An 18,290-nucleotide genomic window follows, 5' to 3' on the forward strand; every position below is an offset into this window, starting at 1 on the left:
AATGTAAAACATCAGCTGTTTTATATGCTCAGGATTCATGAACAACATTTGACTAATTTGGACAGTACCTAAGAATTGCGATGTGTTCACTTGCACGGCTAGCCTCGTCCATTCGCAGAGTTGGAGGAGTAGGTGGAGGAAGTGCTGCCGCTGGTGGAGGGGCATCGGAAGCTCAAAGGGATCGTTCCAGTAGGTCACCCGGAAGCAGTGCTCCCACTACCGGCCCGTCCAGTACGGGCTCGAGTGGTGCAGAACGTCTCAGCCGAGGCCCCGGTGCTGGGAGACCTGCAGGGAGGGGTAACGTTAATAGAAGTGGTCCTCGAGGAGGAATTCCTGAGCCTGGTCCCTTTGACAGCGGAAGCAGCACCGAAGTTGGCAGGCCCGTTCGAGGTAATGTACTAATTGGGGGACGAGCACAAGTAAAGTGGGCACCCTTATCTCTAAGAACAATGGCGCACGGAACATGCACAATAATGTGCAGAGAACGTAATTACGTGGTTTGTGACAACGAGCTTTTCTTCCTCACAGTAAGAGATTGTTTTATTTATGCAAAACTATGCTGGAGCAACTGAAACCTCGCAAGTACAAACTCTTATTGCACACGTGCATATATATTATTTGGAAAATAAAAAAAATTATAGCGTTTATACAATATTTACAAAATACCTACTCCTTAAAGTGAAAAAAGAAGATTGTTGATTTACTCGGGCTTCCTAGTAGGCTCAATGGTCAATATCTACTCCCACAGATTTACTAGGAAAGGCTATTGTAAGATCAAAAACCAGACAACACAAACACTAATTAAAAATGTCTTGTGGTGTTCCAACAACTCATACATGCCAAATTGGTCGATTCCTCTCCGAAAGCCCTCCAAAGCAACACCTTTAGGCGTGAAAAAATCATGGAAGAGGCAGGAGCAGTAGAGATGCTACAAAGATGGCACACGTTCTTGTCCTGCATGTCTTTCGCTGAGCTTTTAGCACAAAATGTGTTGATCATGCAGTACCAATTCGCTCGAACCCACATGTTTTTCACCCAAAGCAATTCATAGCGAACGTTTATGAAAAACCTGTGGATGTCTTTTGCACCCCCACCCCTGTCATGAAATTAAAAGCGCGGGGGAAAATGAAAACTCGTTCATCCTTGTCAGCAGTAGAACCCATCGGTCATTGAGAAACAAAGCGGATATTTCAAAATAAAGTTACCGAAACGCAATATTAATTTCAAAAGCAACTGACATTTTTGAAGATGAGCTGCTTTGGATGAGTAAGTTAACCGAAGCTTAGGGAATTGCTTATCACATTTGATGTTTTTGTAGTGTTTGTAAATGCAGACGACATAGCTGTAGCAGGACATTCCTGAAGTTGTCGAGGTACATTGGGTTTTTCCCCTAGTTAATGAAGCATTAACTCTGGTATAACTGTGACTTCTTATGTGACCAATATTAAAGTTGGTCACATTAAAAAGTGGAAGTATCATACATTTTGAAAGAAGGATTGCAAAGATATCTCGCGTTCCGCGGCCATGCCTGATATTGTGTTACTTATTTATTCGTCTTAAGTTGCTGGTAATTTTAACACGAAAATCTTACTTCTCCCAGTTTCAGTCACGCGTGTTGGGATGTAAACAGAAAATAGGTGGAACAGATTGCACAGTTGCATGATCAGGGGAGCGTAAGCTGGTTTTTCCCGTCAGGAAATGGTGTGATCCTGGAAGCATGAACCGGATGTTGTGTGCAAGAAAGGGACACACTCGAGCGGAACGAGGTTAGAGAGAGGTTTCTCAGAAAAGTTTACGAGCGCGCACCGGAAAAGGAAAACAGCAAAGGGAGAGCAGGGTGAGAAGACGACCGTGAGAAAGGTTGATGCAGGGCTCGCTGAAAAGAGGTACAGATGAGCAAAGCGGGGTGGGTTGCTGCCCATGTGCATTGCGACGGGGATGAACAGGATACTCCTGGCTATGACTGGCGAACGGAACAACCATCGAATGCTGCTACCAAATGGTTGTTCAAATGATGGCTGTCGCGGCCGCATAGTTCAGCAGAGAGTTCAGCTGATGTTTTTTAAGAGGCTCCAGGCGATGGCTTGAGAGCGGAACTGGGCTCTGTCTAGGTTCTTATGTGGTGTCAGGAGGTGCCCCAAACTTCATTAGCAGATCAGCATGTGTCTCCTGGCGATGGCAAGCCAGTGGAACGAACTCCGGAGGATGCTGTCTAGGGGGCTTGTTAAGTGGTGGAGGGCACAGGCACAACGTTGTAGATTAAGTTGCACAGCGTACAAACAGGAGCTCCAACTAGGTTTCATGTTGACATTCTTATAACGTTTTTAAGGATCACCGTGACTTTTTGAGAGGCCTTTCTCTAGATCACAAAATGCAATAGAACTGCCATCTCGATACCTACTTATATTTCAATACACTTACGGTGTCTTTTTCAATTCCACCTTGTGTTGCAATCGTGAGGCGTTTGCTTCCTTACAAATCACAGGAGGTATTTCCAATTATGATCGCATAGGGAAGTAGGTTTTTCAGGCTACGACTTGGTAGGCTCCACATCTTTGAAACCATTTCGGGGTACGAACATAGTACCACTGCCAGTGCTTATAACCAGTGCTTATAACCCAGTGCTTACGCCAGTGCCAGTGCTTATGCCATAATGCCAGTGCTTATAACCCTCATTTCGTTACGTGCCAGAGCTGCTTTGCAGGCTCGCTGAGCCGTTCCTGACATAATCCTCGCTTACGTAGGATTGAAAAACTGCCTTAGGAACACCCACTAACGTATACACAGGTCATGTCAACGATCGTAAATCTCCTGTACGATGCGAAGACGATAGGACTCATTTTATCGAATATTTTCCGTGGGCACTAATCATGTACGCGTCGCTGTTCGTAGACACAGCCAGCTGCAAGTTTTATCAACTCCATATTATAATATTAAAACTATGGCTAAAACTTTCCCTGAGTGGGCTCCTTAGATACTTAGGCATTGTGAAAAAGTGGACTACCTATGTGTGATGCCATGTTCACGGAGCTTAGTTTAGAAATTCCGTAAACCCGAGTTGTATAAAAAGCCCCCAAGGTAAAAACTGTATCCGTTTTGTAAATGGTGGCAGCAAAATTGTTTGGCGTTTAAGGAGATTTAGAATTAACTTATAATGCATACTTTTGTCACTATTCCCTGTTCTGTGGTATACGTGCTGAAAATATTTTATGGATATCATCACTCAGGTTTGCCCCACATATAGTTGAGTGAAGAGTTAAACACAGTTGTAATAGTCTCTCTTGAAAGTTCGCCAAGAGAGTCGCCACTAAGATTTTTCTTATAAAAACATTAGCCGAGCTCTGATATGAGTTTTGTTCTGATGACTTTCTGTAGGTTTTCACCTATCGTTGGGTGGAGCTGGTGGAGGACTTGGCGCAAGTGCTGATGAAAGTGGAAGACTCGACTCAGGGCTATTTTCCGCTGGACAGAGCTTTGGTAATCCCTTTATAGCAAGCAGTTGGAGCAATTACGATGCTAACATCTGTTTTCCGTGAGGCTATTTCGAAGTGGGATTATTTGCTTTGCATGAGCAGGTGGTAGTCGAGACTTCGGTGTAGTAACTGACCGACGGATTTCGATTGGTGGTGCAGGTGATCCTGAAAGAGGCATTCCTGGATTTGGCGCCTTTGGTGGGGCCAGCCGTGGTTATTCCGGAAGCCCCTTTTCAGGTAAATTACAAGTTGGTTGGTTCTGTACGCATAGAGTGTTGCACGCTTACATGCAAAAGGCATGTAGTCATTCAGTTCTCATCAAGATTTCATTCGAGAGCTGATACGCAAGCTATGCATGTGCCCGGACATGAATATGCACTGGCGAGAGAGTTATGCAACTTAAATTCCTTAAACCAGAGCAGTCTGTAAGCCAGGGTTTCTTGTTCCAAACGCGCCTGCAAGAATAGTAGGAAAATAACATGTAGAGGGCTTTCTGTAGCGCTATGTAATGCATAAGCGCTACATTGCACTTAGCTCAAAAGTAAAATGAACTGCGAAAATGCTGTTTGAAGAAGACATTGTCATTACAAAGTACGGGAACTAACCATGTGAAAAACACAATGAACGGTGTTTTTCGCGTGGTTCGCAAAAAAATTCCCCCGCATTTCCCCGAGGGGGAGAATGTGAAAGTGCGAATGCACGGTTGTCGGCCTGCTTGCGGTGCTTGCGCTCGGCCCCCGCAGCCCACCGCCTCGCCGCCTTCTCTTCCATCTCTTCCATCGGGTTTGTAGTATCACGTGTACACCACGCAGTTATCAAGCCGCTATAACGCCGCTGAGTCGCCAACGCACGCCGCTGACGACGTAGTTTGAATGCGTTAAAGATATAAAGCGCGTTACTAACACTGATATCACCGTCGCGTCCGTGGCTTAGTCGGTAAAGCGTCGCGCTGCGGCCGCAAGTCCTCGGATCGAAACCTGGCGCCGGATGCTGTTTTTTTTTATATATAGAGAGGAGGACTGCGGACGCCGCCGCCGCCGGCGGTGGATGGTTTGGGGTCGCTTATAAAGTGCATTCGCGCTTAAAAACGGTGCGGTCAAATGGTGGTGGGGATATCTTGCATTGCTGGCATTTTGCACAGTGCGCAGCTAGATTGCTGCCAGTTCCTGCCCGTATCATGTTTGCGTGCTCCCTGAGCCGGTCATTATTCAGCAGCCAGTTTGTCCGACATAGTATTTGCCACACGAGAGCTCAGTCTTGTACACCACACCTTCTATATACTCCCTGAAGCGATTGGCGTGTTTTTTGCCGCATTTTTTGCTGCTTACCGGCCCGACCGCAGATACCGCGAAGTTTTCTAGGCTCCCAAAAACAACACGCACGCCCGCGCGACCACCCGCCTTCTTAATTTGATGGGACGCGCTGGAACACGGTTGGTTCTTTCCGTACGTGGCAAGCTTCTTACGGATCTGAAGTGTGGCGAAACAAAAATTTTTAGTAACAGATACATCCTTCTCTTTCAGCTTTTTACGGGCCCCGAGTATTATATCTTTTTTTAAAGATACCGAACTTGACAATAATGGGGCGATATTTGTTATACGAAAACGTGGGAAGTCGGTGGGCTATTTCTATTGCACCACTTGGCAACGGATCAAGCGCACCTGTCAATACTTTCAGTACTTTCGCCTCACATTCTTCCCAATTTTCCCGCTCATCGAGAATGGCGCAAAATAAATTGTTGTTGCGGCGCGACCTGTCTTCTAGCTCGTTCACACTCAGCTGCAGGGAATCAACCTGAGCTGTAAGTGTTTTCACTGACTTCTGGGTGGAAGTGTTGTCGAGATCTAGCGCTGTAGATTTTACTTCTAAGGAACCAAGCCGTTTCTGTACTTTGCGAAAGTTATCCTCTGATTTCACTCAGCTTTGGTTGCTTTTGGAGATCTTTCTGTATCGTGAATATTAAGGTCATTTGCTCGGCTGGGTCGTGTGGCAGTGATTCAACTTCGAGTGGAGCTCCGAATCGGGTATTATACAGCCCAGGATTCAATTCCACGTCACCAGAGCGTATCAGGAGTAGAATCATATAAATACAGTTACAAATGCTTTCACAAAGCACTTCGGGGCATGGGAGAACACGGAAGTAACGGTTGTCGCATTATTTACATGTAACAAGAATTGCTTACGCACCTGCCAAATGCAAAAGCGTGGAGCGTCAAACATGCTGCCGGAACTGCTCCCGTGCCTACTGAAGAGACTGCGGCCGGCCACCCCTTTAAATCAGCTGGCGGCGTAGGTTTCGACGTCGATGACGCTGGCCCGGAGATGAATGTGCGCACCAGGCTGAGAGACTCGATGCAGACGTCGCAAAACGGTGGTGGTTGGAAATATTCGTTCAGTGATAGCAGCTGCGTCGGTGGCTAATATCTTGCACATGATCCCGGCGAACAGAACAGTAACAGAGGAACGATAAAGGCCTGCGAAATGCAAAAGCGTGGAGCGTCAAACATACTGCCGGAACTGCCCCCGCGCCCGCTATTGAAATAAAAGTTTTAATTTACGCAGAAGGGTGATGTGAAGCAGGACAAAAATGTTCATAAATTGTTGTTTTCCGTTATCATAAAAACGTGTTACCATAATGTTACTGTTTAATATTAAATTTCTAATACAATATCCACTGTGGTTATAAAGCTCATCGTCGTGCAGACGAGATTAAATGTGGGGTTTAACGCGCCGATGCTACTCAGGCGATGAGGGCTCTGGATTTATTTTGACCGCCTGGGGATCTTTAACGTGCACGGACGTTTTTGCCTTTCGCCTCCATCAGAAAAGCGGCCGCCGTGGCCGGGAATCGAACTTGCGTCCTGGTGCTCAGCAGCACAACGCCTTAGCCACTGATCCACCACGGTGGGTTCATCGTCGGGCGGACGTAACGTTTAATCTAAACCACGTGGTCCTTCTTGGAGACTGGCAGTATAATGCACACTTGCGTTGTTTTCCACCCCCATAGAAATTGTAACCGTGTAAGAGATTTCTGTGCCCGTTAAAGATCCCCAGGTGGTTGAAATTAACCCGGAGCCCACTACTACGGCGCGCCTGATCGCCTGCATTACATCAGCGCGGTAAACCCTGCAATCAAGCAATCAATAGAAATTAACCCCTGAATAGCATCATAACTGCGTCCTTTTCTCGCTAGTGTATCCCCTTAGCCTGTATACGTCCACACAATTTTTCGAAGTCAGGATGGAACACAGTAAATATTACAAAGTTTTAAACGCGAGTGATGACATACTTTGACTTGAGAAAAAATCGCAGAATCTAGAGCCAGAAATTAGCTTGGAATATTGTATATCGGTCCTCATTGTGCTATCGCTAAACATTTATAGAGAATTCACGGTGTCCGAACGAACTAACAGGAAGTCGCATATGGCGATCAACGACTACAGTTGAGTCCGGGACATCAATATTGTTCAATACCTAGACACAAAGTTAGAAAAAATTGGTGCTCTTAGTTCCACAAATGTAGACAATTGTGGCGCCGCTTCATACAAGTGATTTGTATCGCGGAAAACAATTTATCTCTACCAAAAAGAAACCACCAAAACGCTCAGGGCCTTGGATTACTCGAGATATTATTCATATTAAACGGGAACTAAAACAGGTCCACAAGAATAAGAAAAAACCACCCGCAATTGCTCAAGTTTCTTTCCTTTGAAGGAGAGAATTAGAACTTCCAGAAATATGGTCTCTTCAACCATACTAGCACGCTCTAGGCGTTGCGCTGCTGAGCACCAGATTGCGGATTCGATTCCCGGCCGCGGCGGCCACTTCTCTGATAAAGGCGAAAAGCAAAGAGCCCACGTGTTCGAGATTTCGACGCACGTTAAAGATACCCAGGTGGTCGAAATGAATCCGGAGCACTCCACTACAGCGCGCCTTATCGCCTGCGTTGCGTCGGTGCGTTAAACCGTATGGAATCAATCAATGATACTAGCACGCTGTATGAGGTTCCAGGCCACAAAGCTTTGGCGGTTCTTATCTAACCATGAAATTCCGGTCCCGTTATTAGAAATCGATGGCAAGGTCGTGGCAGACGAACACATAGTTGAAAATTAACTCGGAACACACTTTTAGTCGGTATACACACGATAATAGGAGTCACTTCAGTTTGTATCGCTATACTTTGCATCTCTGCTAGATATCATAATCACAGAAGAAGGTGTTCTTAACAGTCTGTTACAAATCTGCATAAAACAATCGTCCAGCCCCGCATATATGTAACTTTTGTCCTTTAAGGCCTAAATTGGTCCTTAGGCCTACACTTTTCGTATTCATAAGAAGTATATGTATAGACTTGTGGCAGCCCTTTCAAGGTTCTTGAAAGGGCAAGAACCTTTCAAGGTTCTTGCCACAATATTGGGCCTGGAAAAGAATCACCGTACAAATAAAAATAAATACACAAATAAATAAATAAATATTTGAATTAAAAATAAGTAATAAATAAATAAACGAACGAACAAATAAAAGGTAAATAAATAAATAAGTAAATAAATAAATAAATAAACATTTCGAGACTGTTTTGGTTGAAATTATGTGCATGGCGTACGTGCTCTTTGCAAAAAACAAAAAAAGTCACCTTAGTAGCTAGCACAGCACGCCCAACATTGTTTTCTTATTTTAAGTGTACCTCCGTATCACAGAAGAAATGGCCTTTACTATGTGCAGGTCTTGGTAACGCTTTAATTTGGACTTTACAGGATGGTGTATACATACGTCCACGGCGCTCGATGGAAAGAAACTCTTTCTCATCGAGCGGCCGTGATACGTCGAGCGTAGCGTGGTTATACGTGACCGCGAGTCTTTTTCGCAGAGAGGTATTAAAAGGTTTTACATCACTCATATGTACCAGTTTATAATAAACGCAATATCTGGCTAATAAAGGTTGCACTGCGTTCGCAGCGTAATTGTCCCCCGTGGGCGTCGCCGATTCCACAGAGCATGGATTGCGAGCTCAGATATAAAAAACAAGGTTATTTTGGCAGTTCGAAAGTTGTAAGCTTCGCACCCTGGCTGCCCCTCTCTGAGAACACAGCTTCGACGCAGCACGCGGCTGCTAACAAACTAGAATTTCGGTCTTTGTCTTGTATCTCTGTGGGCCATGTGAAGGCCAATAAGGCGGAAGAAAAATTCATTAGCGTGTACATGTTTGGTTGTGAAAGTGGTAACGAACATAAAGATGACATGCAGTTAAACAGCAATGTCATTACACGCCTCAAATCAGACATATCTATGCAACGGCTTGACCGAAAATGGAAGCCTCAATAGGATAATGTATAAGGCACGTCATCTGCCCCATAGAAATTAAAACTAATTTTACAAAACCTTTTGCAATTTTGCTGCATTCATGAGAACCACAGATAGCGCGTAATGGATTTGCAGATACTGTGGTGTCTGTACTTCAAAGTCCTACAGTTTGCTGTAAAATGCTTACGTGTGCAGGGGCAATAAATCTTCCTTCGATATTTGGCTACCGTGGAGCTAGTAAGTTGAGTAGCTTTAAACAGGAGCGCTTAGTGAGCAAGCGCGCTTGAGCACCATATGCAGTACGACAAATACTGGCATTCAGTCATGTAGAAAATATGCCCAATTCAGTTACTTATACTCAGGGAGATATTTGGTATCTAATACTTGCTTTATCTTCCTTCTTAAAGGAGTAATGACGCGAAATTTGTGTGTTACGTTGTCTAGGTGCTATGGGTGCCAACGATCCCACTAATCATAGTATGGCCCATTAGACGGTAGATTGGAGCATAAATAAATATTTGCAGCCTCGTTTATTTGTGTCAGTTTCGCTTTCGACTAAACGATCACTGAGGTGGCAGCCGGGACAGCAGGGAGCTCGCGACGTCACCATTCTCGTCGCACCACTGCAAATGTCGACGCGGGTGCGCTCGCGCTCGCGCGTGCGCTCAGGCCGGCCCTCGTCTCAGCTATCTCCAAGCGCCGGGCAGCACGACGTCAGTCCCAAAACCGTCACGTGTACACACGGCTGAACAGCACGCGCCAACGCTGCCAGCGTGTTGGCCACGTCACGGGAGCCCTCACGTCGGCAGTTTGGGACCACGACTAGTCGTAGTAGGTGGCGTCATGCTGATGAAGATTGCGAAAGGATACCCGTTCTGATCTTTCTTGTGCTTGCAAAACTTGAAAATGGATTTAAAATGTGTTACACTGAACAATTATCGTTGAAACGTGCTGGGAGAAATCTCCATATAGAAAGTAAACCTTTTCCATAGTTATTCCAGCTTTGAAAGTTTGTGTACGTACTTTAAATCTGGAAAATATTACGTTGGCTCTGCAGCCGCAGAAGTTGAAGGTAGCACACAGGAAGAAATTCAGTTCTGCCATAATAGCTGCTACACTACCACCCTCGTGTCGAAGATGGTTCTAATGCAAAGCAACGTTATGCTCATTAAACTATTGTTTACCAAATGAAATGTCACAAAGGTGAAATTGTCAACCATCGTAGTAGGCACAGCAGACATATTACACTTATAATAATTGCGCATTGATGTGCAAGCTCAGGTCAGTGACTTTTCTCAAAACTTCAGGCGGGGTAGACTAAATGTATTGCCATTCAGTCATCACTAAAAGCACAAGATGTCACCTGTGTATATTCATGCTTTTTACATAACATACCCGCAAACGAACTTGAAATTCTGCGCTGTATGAAAAATATGACGCACCTGCTTTTTTCTCACACTCGCCAGATTTATTCATTGATCGTTCGGGCTTACATCTAATTCTTTATGTAGTAATTTTCAGGTAACAAACCTTTCCTCCCTGTTTTAACGAAAAACGCCACGATGTACGTTGATGAGGAAACCAATGCTAAACGACGTCTTTCTAATGGCCATCCTCCGAAGATATTTGCCCCAGATATCTCTCTACATTAATTTGAAAACCTATAAAGCACGCACCCAACTTCGCCCGCTAGAAGGTGACCATGCTCCAAAATATTTGGTCCTTTTTAGGATAACTGAAGACGTACTGAACAAAACTATTTTGAGTGTGATCTCATTATTCTTGTAGACGCATTTAGAAAATGGCCGCTATATGTTGTATCACGTAGGGTAGATTTTAAAAAGTAGGTTTTTCTCCACTTCTTTTACGACAAACTTGGCCTTCTTCATATTGACACGTTGTGTTGCGTATATTGCCTAATTGTGAAGCGTGTATTGCCGACTATACTGCGCGGAAGCGGAACTTGTGTCTAATATTTTTGACCACCTTTTTTAGAGCGCTGGAAGTAACCGTCAAACAGAGTTCTACTATACTTACAATCAAGATGTACAATATCATCTTTCAAGAGTAAAATCACAAAGACGCTTTGTTGATTTTTATACAGTCGTTTGTATTTGCCGCTGTTAGCATTCGAACGAGCCTCACGAGTTATTCGTTAGGCACGTACCAGAAATTTCACTATACCAAGCAATATAAAAAAGTCACTTCATTACTTTTTATTTTCGCAACGCTAACTCTGGAATATTTTTTCTTATTATTGCTTCTTACCTTCAATAGCCTGAACGCTCCAGTATGCCCAGTGTTGACCGGTTTCGTTTATTGGCAAACTACTGCTCGTTATGCTTTGACACGATGACGCAAACTGTCGTATTTAGATGCTGTATAAACACCATCCCTGTCTGCTTACGGTGGGTCTATGTTTTAATGTTGTGGTACGTTATCACCCCACAAAGAATTACTTATGGTCTGTTGTATACGAGAATATTTTTTGCTATATGAGTTGTGGTTTACTGACGCACTTGCGAGAGTTTTTAACGGTTCGGCTTCTTTTTTTGGAACAGACCCGTATAACGGCGGAGTTGGTGGAGCGGCTGCCGGACGTACTGGTGGACGTGGTGGACTCGGCAATGAGGACCTTTTCGAGGATGAACCGGGCTTTAGCAGTGCCTTTGGAGCAAGTGGCTTCCCCAGGAACCATGAAACCGGTTTTCCAACCAGTGGAATTTCAAATCGGGGCTCTGGTCTTGGAGGAGACTTCGGGGCGGGGAGCTTCGGAACGGACAGGAATGGTGGAGAAGGCGGTTTTGGAGGAAGTGCGTTTGGGTTTGGCGGCTTCAGCAGCGGCAGCAATGGCGGCTTTGGCAGCCCTGGTGGAGGTAATTACAAATGGCTGGACCACAACGTATACTGAGATTTTTTACTGACAAGGGCAGCATAGAGCTGGTTTTCATGAGAGAAAAATATTGTGCACGAGCACTTGATAAAAACGTGCCGTTAAAAGTATGGTACTAAAGAATCGTACTAAAGAATCAAAAGGGGAAGGCCATCGTATAGAAGCATCCGCATGCGCTTGTTCTGCTGGTGCGTACCTGCCTGTACCAGAGTGCTTTACAAACCAGTTTTTTTCGCTATCAGCGAATAATTATTATTCATTCCCATGACGACCAATATTCAACTGACTTTTTTTAGGGGTGGTTAACTCGTTCTCAATTTAGTGAAGAAATCACACAAATGAAATAGGGTAGCCTCTATAAATCACACAAGTGGCCTACTCTAGCTAACTTTCTTTCAATACCACGTTTTGGTATATATCTGGCGGAACAGGTGATGGCGCGAATTGCAACACCATGTATTCAATGATGTAGTTCTGCTAATGTTCCCTGCTACATTTTTACCGAGACATAAAAGGTCTAAAAACTGCCTTCATGTTGCTCCTCCTGCAGAATAACCGGCGAAATGCGATGAGAATTTCTAGTATAAGGCAACGGTGTGATAATTATTCCTGAAACGTGCTCAAAATATGCATAAACGAAACGACGTTTTTCTGTGGGACAATGGTACCAAAAATTGTTTCATTGAGAAGGTCAGTCGCGCCAGTCAAAATGAAGAGTTTGGTGAAAACAGAGCCACGTGTAGAACACACGGTATCAAAAAGCTGCCGTACTTCGTATTACCTCTTCTTAAAAAGACAGGACATTGCCGCGAGAATATTTCCCTGGCGAATAGATGGTTTATGGGGCGATAAAAGTGCGGCGGCGCTGCTTACTGGTGTGCGGCGAAATTGTCTGTGTCGTCAAAGGCGTTTAAGAAACTCCTTTTGAGGGATGTGGGCCAAGAAGACGCACTAAATTTGTAACACAATATTTCTCCCTGTTCCCGAGAATCGCAATTAAATATGCTTTAGGGTGTTTCTAAGGAAGCATGCGTTTCAGTTATTTTCGTTTTCTAGTTTAGTGGTAGGTCATTATGATATTCCTGCATTCGTGTAATGGCAACTCTTGCAAATTACCGGTGATCAGTGTAAATTGTGTAGCGCTGTGTATTTTTCTATATCACACCCCTCAGCATTGAGTTTGCTTGTCCGTTATTAATAGCAACTAGTTTGGAGCCTCTAAGGCTATACGAAGCCTCCGTTCTTTCTATGGGGGGCTCCTACATTCAAAATGTCATTTTCAAACCCACCGCCACACGGAGACTGCCGGGATTTTAATTGATGTGCATAGCAGTCCTCTGCTTGAACTTCGTTTGTGTTAAGGAATCAAACCTTCTTAGTTTTGTACAAAACAAACGTCCTTGAAAGGAGAAAGAACTCCAAAACGGCGCGTTCTTCACGCGATAATCCTTTGACGAAGAATTCAGGTTGCCCTCGCCGGTGCGCCGGTAACTGAGTAGTACCTTTCCCCACTACTCGTAAAGTTGAGTAGGTTCATTGAGTCAGTACACGAAGCTTTTTCTTTTTGACTCTCTGGGCTGGATCACTTTGCTGAGGAATGCCTGAGTCTGAGGTGAGATTGTAAACACCATATTTTACGAAGAAACCTTCTATTATATAGCAGAAACGCTCAGTTGGGGAACTAAACACATGCCTTGCCTTCATTGCTAAGCGAATAGATGTATCCATTACACGTTTGAGGTTTATGAAGAACCGAGTCGTTTTCCGAATATGAAGCCAGATTTGTTTGGTTTAAAGACACCACAGAATTTGGATTACCGGAGGGCCCAAATGGTACACCAGGACCCAGTGGAGAAAACGGTGTCGGAGAAAATGGACCATTGCCAGGATTGTTTACACAGCAGGGGCCGCGACCTCTCGCCGGTTCTGACAATGGACCTGTTGGTGAGTTGTCACACCGTTACGGTACTTCTCATGGCCTAATGTATAGTCGCTACATTGGCGTGAGTTTGAATATATGTTCGCCATATCTGAAATGGTGTTCAAACAGCGAATATATATGTCTGAGAGGACCTACATGGCTAATTATTGTGTTAAAATTGACTCTATTTGTGTATTTTGCATAAAAAACTTTTGAGGGTTGTTTTACAATTAACGACGAGACCCGTCGTCAGTTCATTTTCAAGTACGACGCAGGCCCCAATGTAGGATACCACTTCATCATACAAAATCATTAGAGTAGTCAGAAAGGATCCTCTCTAAGGATATATGTATTTTCCGTGTGCGAATTAGGTTTTTCTTGGAGTTAGAATCGATGAGCACAATTAAATGTTTTTGGCCCCATTGTGATTGTACTGTTTACATCGGGGCGTTCGAGAAAACCGGTTCACGTTGCTGCTAAGACGCGCGAACTCTACTGTTTTTGCCGGAGAGTTCTAATGAGCAGTAAATATTTAGGTGATCACAATGAATTCTTTGTTCATGCCCGTGCCAGCAAGAATCAAGGTCCCTTGGCAGCTGGGATAATACTTGACTCTCTTGGCTTCGCTTGCTCCAAAGGTCGCGCGTGGAATGAACCTATTAAACACGTCAAGTAGAGGAAAAATAAGCCCAGATGCTACAATGTTTTAATATACGTTTCACGGTGCAAGTTGACTAGATATAATTAAACTATTAAACCGGTTTGGTCGGTGCACAGAAATTGAAATATCAAGATCAATGTAGTCATTAGAAGAGCTTCGGTTTTAAAGTACTTGGTGTGCACCTGCCTATTTGAGAATAGGAGTTGCACACTGTCGTACAGGTCTTCTAAAAAGTGTAACTGCTTTTGTTTACATATTTTGATTTCTTTATGAGAGCTCGCCGGTTATATCACAGGAAGAGAACTAAGGCGTAATTTTACGTGTTGCGTGCAGTGAAAATTAGGTGAAGCCTTCGTAGCAATTTTGGAACATTTTAGAAAGCAATGGAATCACTATAAAGCACTAGAAATCTGCGCTAGGTTATCAACAGGTTATCTGTATTTTACTTCAGCGCAATATGTAATTTACAACTTAAGATAGGGCAGCTGCCTCCAGCTCAAGTGATATCGAGAAAAAGGTTCGATCGTTCTCATGGTTTTAAACAGGTATGAATAAAATATTAGCTTTGTGCAATACCAGTGTAGGCAACAACTGTGAAATGTGCAGCTGTGGAAAACATTTAGTGAACTACAAGTATGGATAGCCCTCCCAACTTGCTGGAGGAAATAATAGGCTGTCATGATGCCTGTGGTTATCCTGCTGATGTCGTGCCTCCTGTGAAAGTTCGTAAAGATAGGTGAAAAATACAATAGTTCATTTTCGTGCTGTATGATGTAACAAGCCATCGACAGGAACGTAAGTCTTTTTATGTAGTGAACCTATGCAAATGATTGAATTTGGGTTAGTCAGATAACGTACGTCTCGGTATTTATTATGAACTCCTGTATGAATATTTATTGCATGTGATTTGTGTTACGGCGGGTTTGCGTTAAGGAGTGCTATATAGAGCTTCCAACAGAGGAAACCTCTGATCGATTGTTGATATCACACCTAGGTCCCTCTGGCTGGCCGACTCGTGAAAACGTTAACAATTTCGCCAACAGTGGTCTGGACAGCAGCCGTGATTTAAGCAGCCCTGCTGCCAATGGACCTGTAGGTCCCGTGCGCTCAGGACTGCTTCACAGTCTTTGGCAACGTAGACGTGAAGGTGAGCACCTTATTCCTCGTCTAAAGTTAAAGAAGTGGGAGCAATCGGCTGTTGTAACGCCGGAAGTCTACTCTAGTATGCATTATTACGTCGAATCGGTAGAAGGTCCAAAATAATAACCGAAATAAGTTTTACTCCTGCTGGGTCTATATCTTGCATATATGCATGTCCTTCCCCTAGTGTTTCCATTTAGTGCAGCGGGTTCAGGTTACATGACGTGGCCGGAGAAGGAAAGCAGACGTCACAGGTTAGTAGTAGCCTGTTATGATTTAGGTGCCTGGGCATCGCGGTTATAGACCTGGTGCTGCGGTATTTGGAGGGGCACGCTGCGCTGAGAACTGTGCCGACACCTCCTTTAACCAACACAAATAAATATTCATAAAAAGTACCGTTAAATTCTCACGGAAAGCCAGCAAGAGCTGGCTTATTGTTTTCATTTAGCTAGCATGTTTGGCGTATATATAGATCTGTTTATTGAAACATAGTGGAATATATCAGAAATTGCTTATTTATAGTCAATCGCCAATGAAATCTACCGCAAGTACACAAATCAGCAGCTAACGACGGCGCTGCGCACGAGGTCCTCAGTACACCAAAAAAAAAAAATAAAACGCATGGCAACCGCTGCGCTCGATTGCTTGCATTCTACCAAGCCTGCGTCAGATGTCAAAACTGCTGTATATTAAAAAAAACTACTGAATTAGTGCTGATTCTTGGTGTAACCGCGACGCTATCCTAGTATACATCAAAATCTACGGAGAGCATCCCATGGCCGATATGTGTGCTTCCGCTATTCGCAGTCATTAAGACAAACACGTAAAACATGAAAATCAAGAAATCAAGAAATTTTAAGAGGTTACGCAACATAGGGAAACAGCATTGAACAGAATGACACAGTATCTTCAATAGAAACTCGCATCTACACTTTTATTCAAATTACGCTCAAATATACCAGCTTCTACAACTTGTACTTTGCGTTTGTTTCAGAGTAGGTTTAAGAAAACTAGCCAACGAGAGATTGCCCCAAAATTATTTTTCCTGAAATTATGAGCTCAATGACTACATGCGTAACGGCTTTCATGGAGCTACGCGAGCATCACGTACAATTTTACCAGCTTTGAACAATCTCTATCATTGAAAGTGCTGCTTTAAAGCGAAGTTTTAAATGGCAAGGCAAACTTCAAATGCAGCGGTCTTATGTATGCAGAAAACTCCTCCGGCAATACGCTTGCATGAAAAAAAAAGGCGTTGCAGGAGTTAGAATCAGACTGTGGTGGAGTGTATTCTCTCGCAGCAGAGCGTGCCCGTAGCGAGCTACTACGTGAAGTACAGATCAAGCGCTTACGGCGCGCAGAGTCACCCGGCGGTGTGGGGGAACACCGTCAACGTCCTGATTTCAAACACCGGCCCCACGTTATTTGGGACGGGTAGGCCACATATAATACGCACTTATGAGTATCGTATTAGCCAAGCATCAGCCACAATCAAGCAGAAACGGGAACATAAGAATATACCAGAAAGCCGCGACGTATCCAATCCTGTGGCGGTGTGATCCGCTGAGAGGGCTGGGGGTAAAAGGTACTCTGTGTTTGTAAACTGAAAAAAATGCTACATTTCATAATAGAAGTTTATTGTGACCTAAATTTTTGAAAATTGCACAGTGGCAATTGCTTAGATATATTGTGCCTCTTCTTCAAACGGATAACATAGGCAGCCCAGAGACGTCACGCTAGCCTGAGGGCTAAGACTACCCGGGGAAGTTCCCGGTTGTTGGCGCCACCTGATATCACCGAGATTCCTTTTTGGGCCCTTAATTCCACCCTTTTTTAGAGCTGCCTCTTTCTCTTCATAGGAAAATGCAATTTCTTCAGTCTACTCTTTCTCCATTTTTTGCATCTACTAATGTAGGTAGCAAGTGATTACACACGTGGCGCATGGAAGAGACTTGCCGCTTTTAAAGAACCGCTGATAATGACCTAACTTGACGGTCAGCTAGAATTGCATAGAAATCCGTTATATATAAAAGGGCCCTCTTATTCCCTTATATGCGGGGAGTTCAAGACATCACAGCGTCTAGAGAAATGCGTCGCACGCCGCTATTACGTCGCCGCAATCGAGACTGCTGCAGCTCCATGAACAAGAGTGTAGAACCTGTTAGAAGGCCGCGATGCATAACGAACTAGCAATTGTTTGAAAAAAACCTTGTAATGGCGCCCTCCCACTGCTCATGGCTGTAGGAAAGAATGGTGATGAGGGCACATAATTCATTCTAGTCATGCTCGATGATCTGTTCTGCATTTACATGTGCATTGCACTGGTGAAGATCGGTTGTTCATGGCATGTTGCACCTTTGCTGCAAATTCTGCCTATGCACCATTAGTTGTTTCTAACTTTTGTCTTCTGCAATCTTGTGCATCAAACGTGTGGTTTAAATAACGCAACATACCAGTTTCCCGCTCAGACCTTTTGCCCAGCTTTTTATTTCTTTTTTCTGCAGGACAAGGGCTCCTTGGACTTGGCAGTCGTTTGCGAAGACCAGGTAGGCACTAGAGAGAATGCCACTTTGTTAAATACGCAGGGGTTAGTTTAGGACTACGTAAAACATTGTTAACACCACAGCGTAATGTTGTCCTTGATTAAAATAAACTAAAGCCCATCTAGGAACCCCCATAATTGCATTTTATGTATTAGCTGGCGAATGCTGTATTGGGCGTTATTTGAGGATAATGTTTTTAGAACTTTTGGAATGACAAATACTGGTCCGTGAATGTGTAGCCTGTTTGGGTTAAGCGCAGATTTTTTTTACTATGATAGATATGTTGTGCAGTTTTTTGTGCAATATATATATTAATTTCTTTGCACTTTTCGATTTAGGTTTGAGAGAAGAAAGGGAA

At 43.9% G+C, this 18,290-nt stretch overlaps 1 protein-coding gene across 4 annotated transcripts in view; it reads left to right on the top strand.

The window, feature by feature from the left end:
• LOC144150936 (uncharacterized) overlaps positions 1-18,290 on the top strand; it is a 55,398-nt gene that overhangs the window by 11,928 nt on the left and 25,180 nt on the right. For 3 of the 4 annotated variants that reach the window (XM_077682232.1, XM_077682234.1, XM_077682233.1), the window contains exons 4-10: positions 103-390; positions 3,376-3,477; positions 3,633-3,710; positions 11,336-11,650; positions 13,465-13,611; positions 15,244-15,396; positions 17,894-17,935. In XM_077682232.1, the coding sequence (XP_077538358.1) occupies positions 103-390; positions 3,376-3,477; positions 3,633-3,710; positions 11,336-11,650; positions 13,465-13,611; positions 15,244-15,396; positions 17,894-17,935 (1,125 nt within the window). The remainder of the gene's footprint in view (positions 1-102; positions 391-3,375; positions 3,478-3,632; positions 3,711-11,335; positions 11,651-13,464; positions 13,612-15,243; positions 15,397-17,893; positions 17,936-18,290) is intronic. The other variant, XM_077682235.1, reaches the window with a different exon arrangement.

This window comes from Haemaphysalis longicornis, unplaced genomic scaffold, assembly GCF_048455015.1.
Source record: "Haemaphysalis longicornis isolate Haplotype H1 unplaced genomic scaffold, Haemaphysalis longicornis Haplotype H1 scaffold_81, whole genome shotgun sequence".
Classification (NCBI taxonomy): Eukaryota; Metazoa; Arthropoda; class Arachnida; order Ixodida; family Ixodidae; genus Haemaphysalis; species Haemaphysalis longicornis.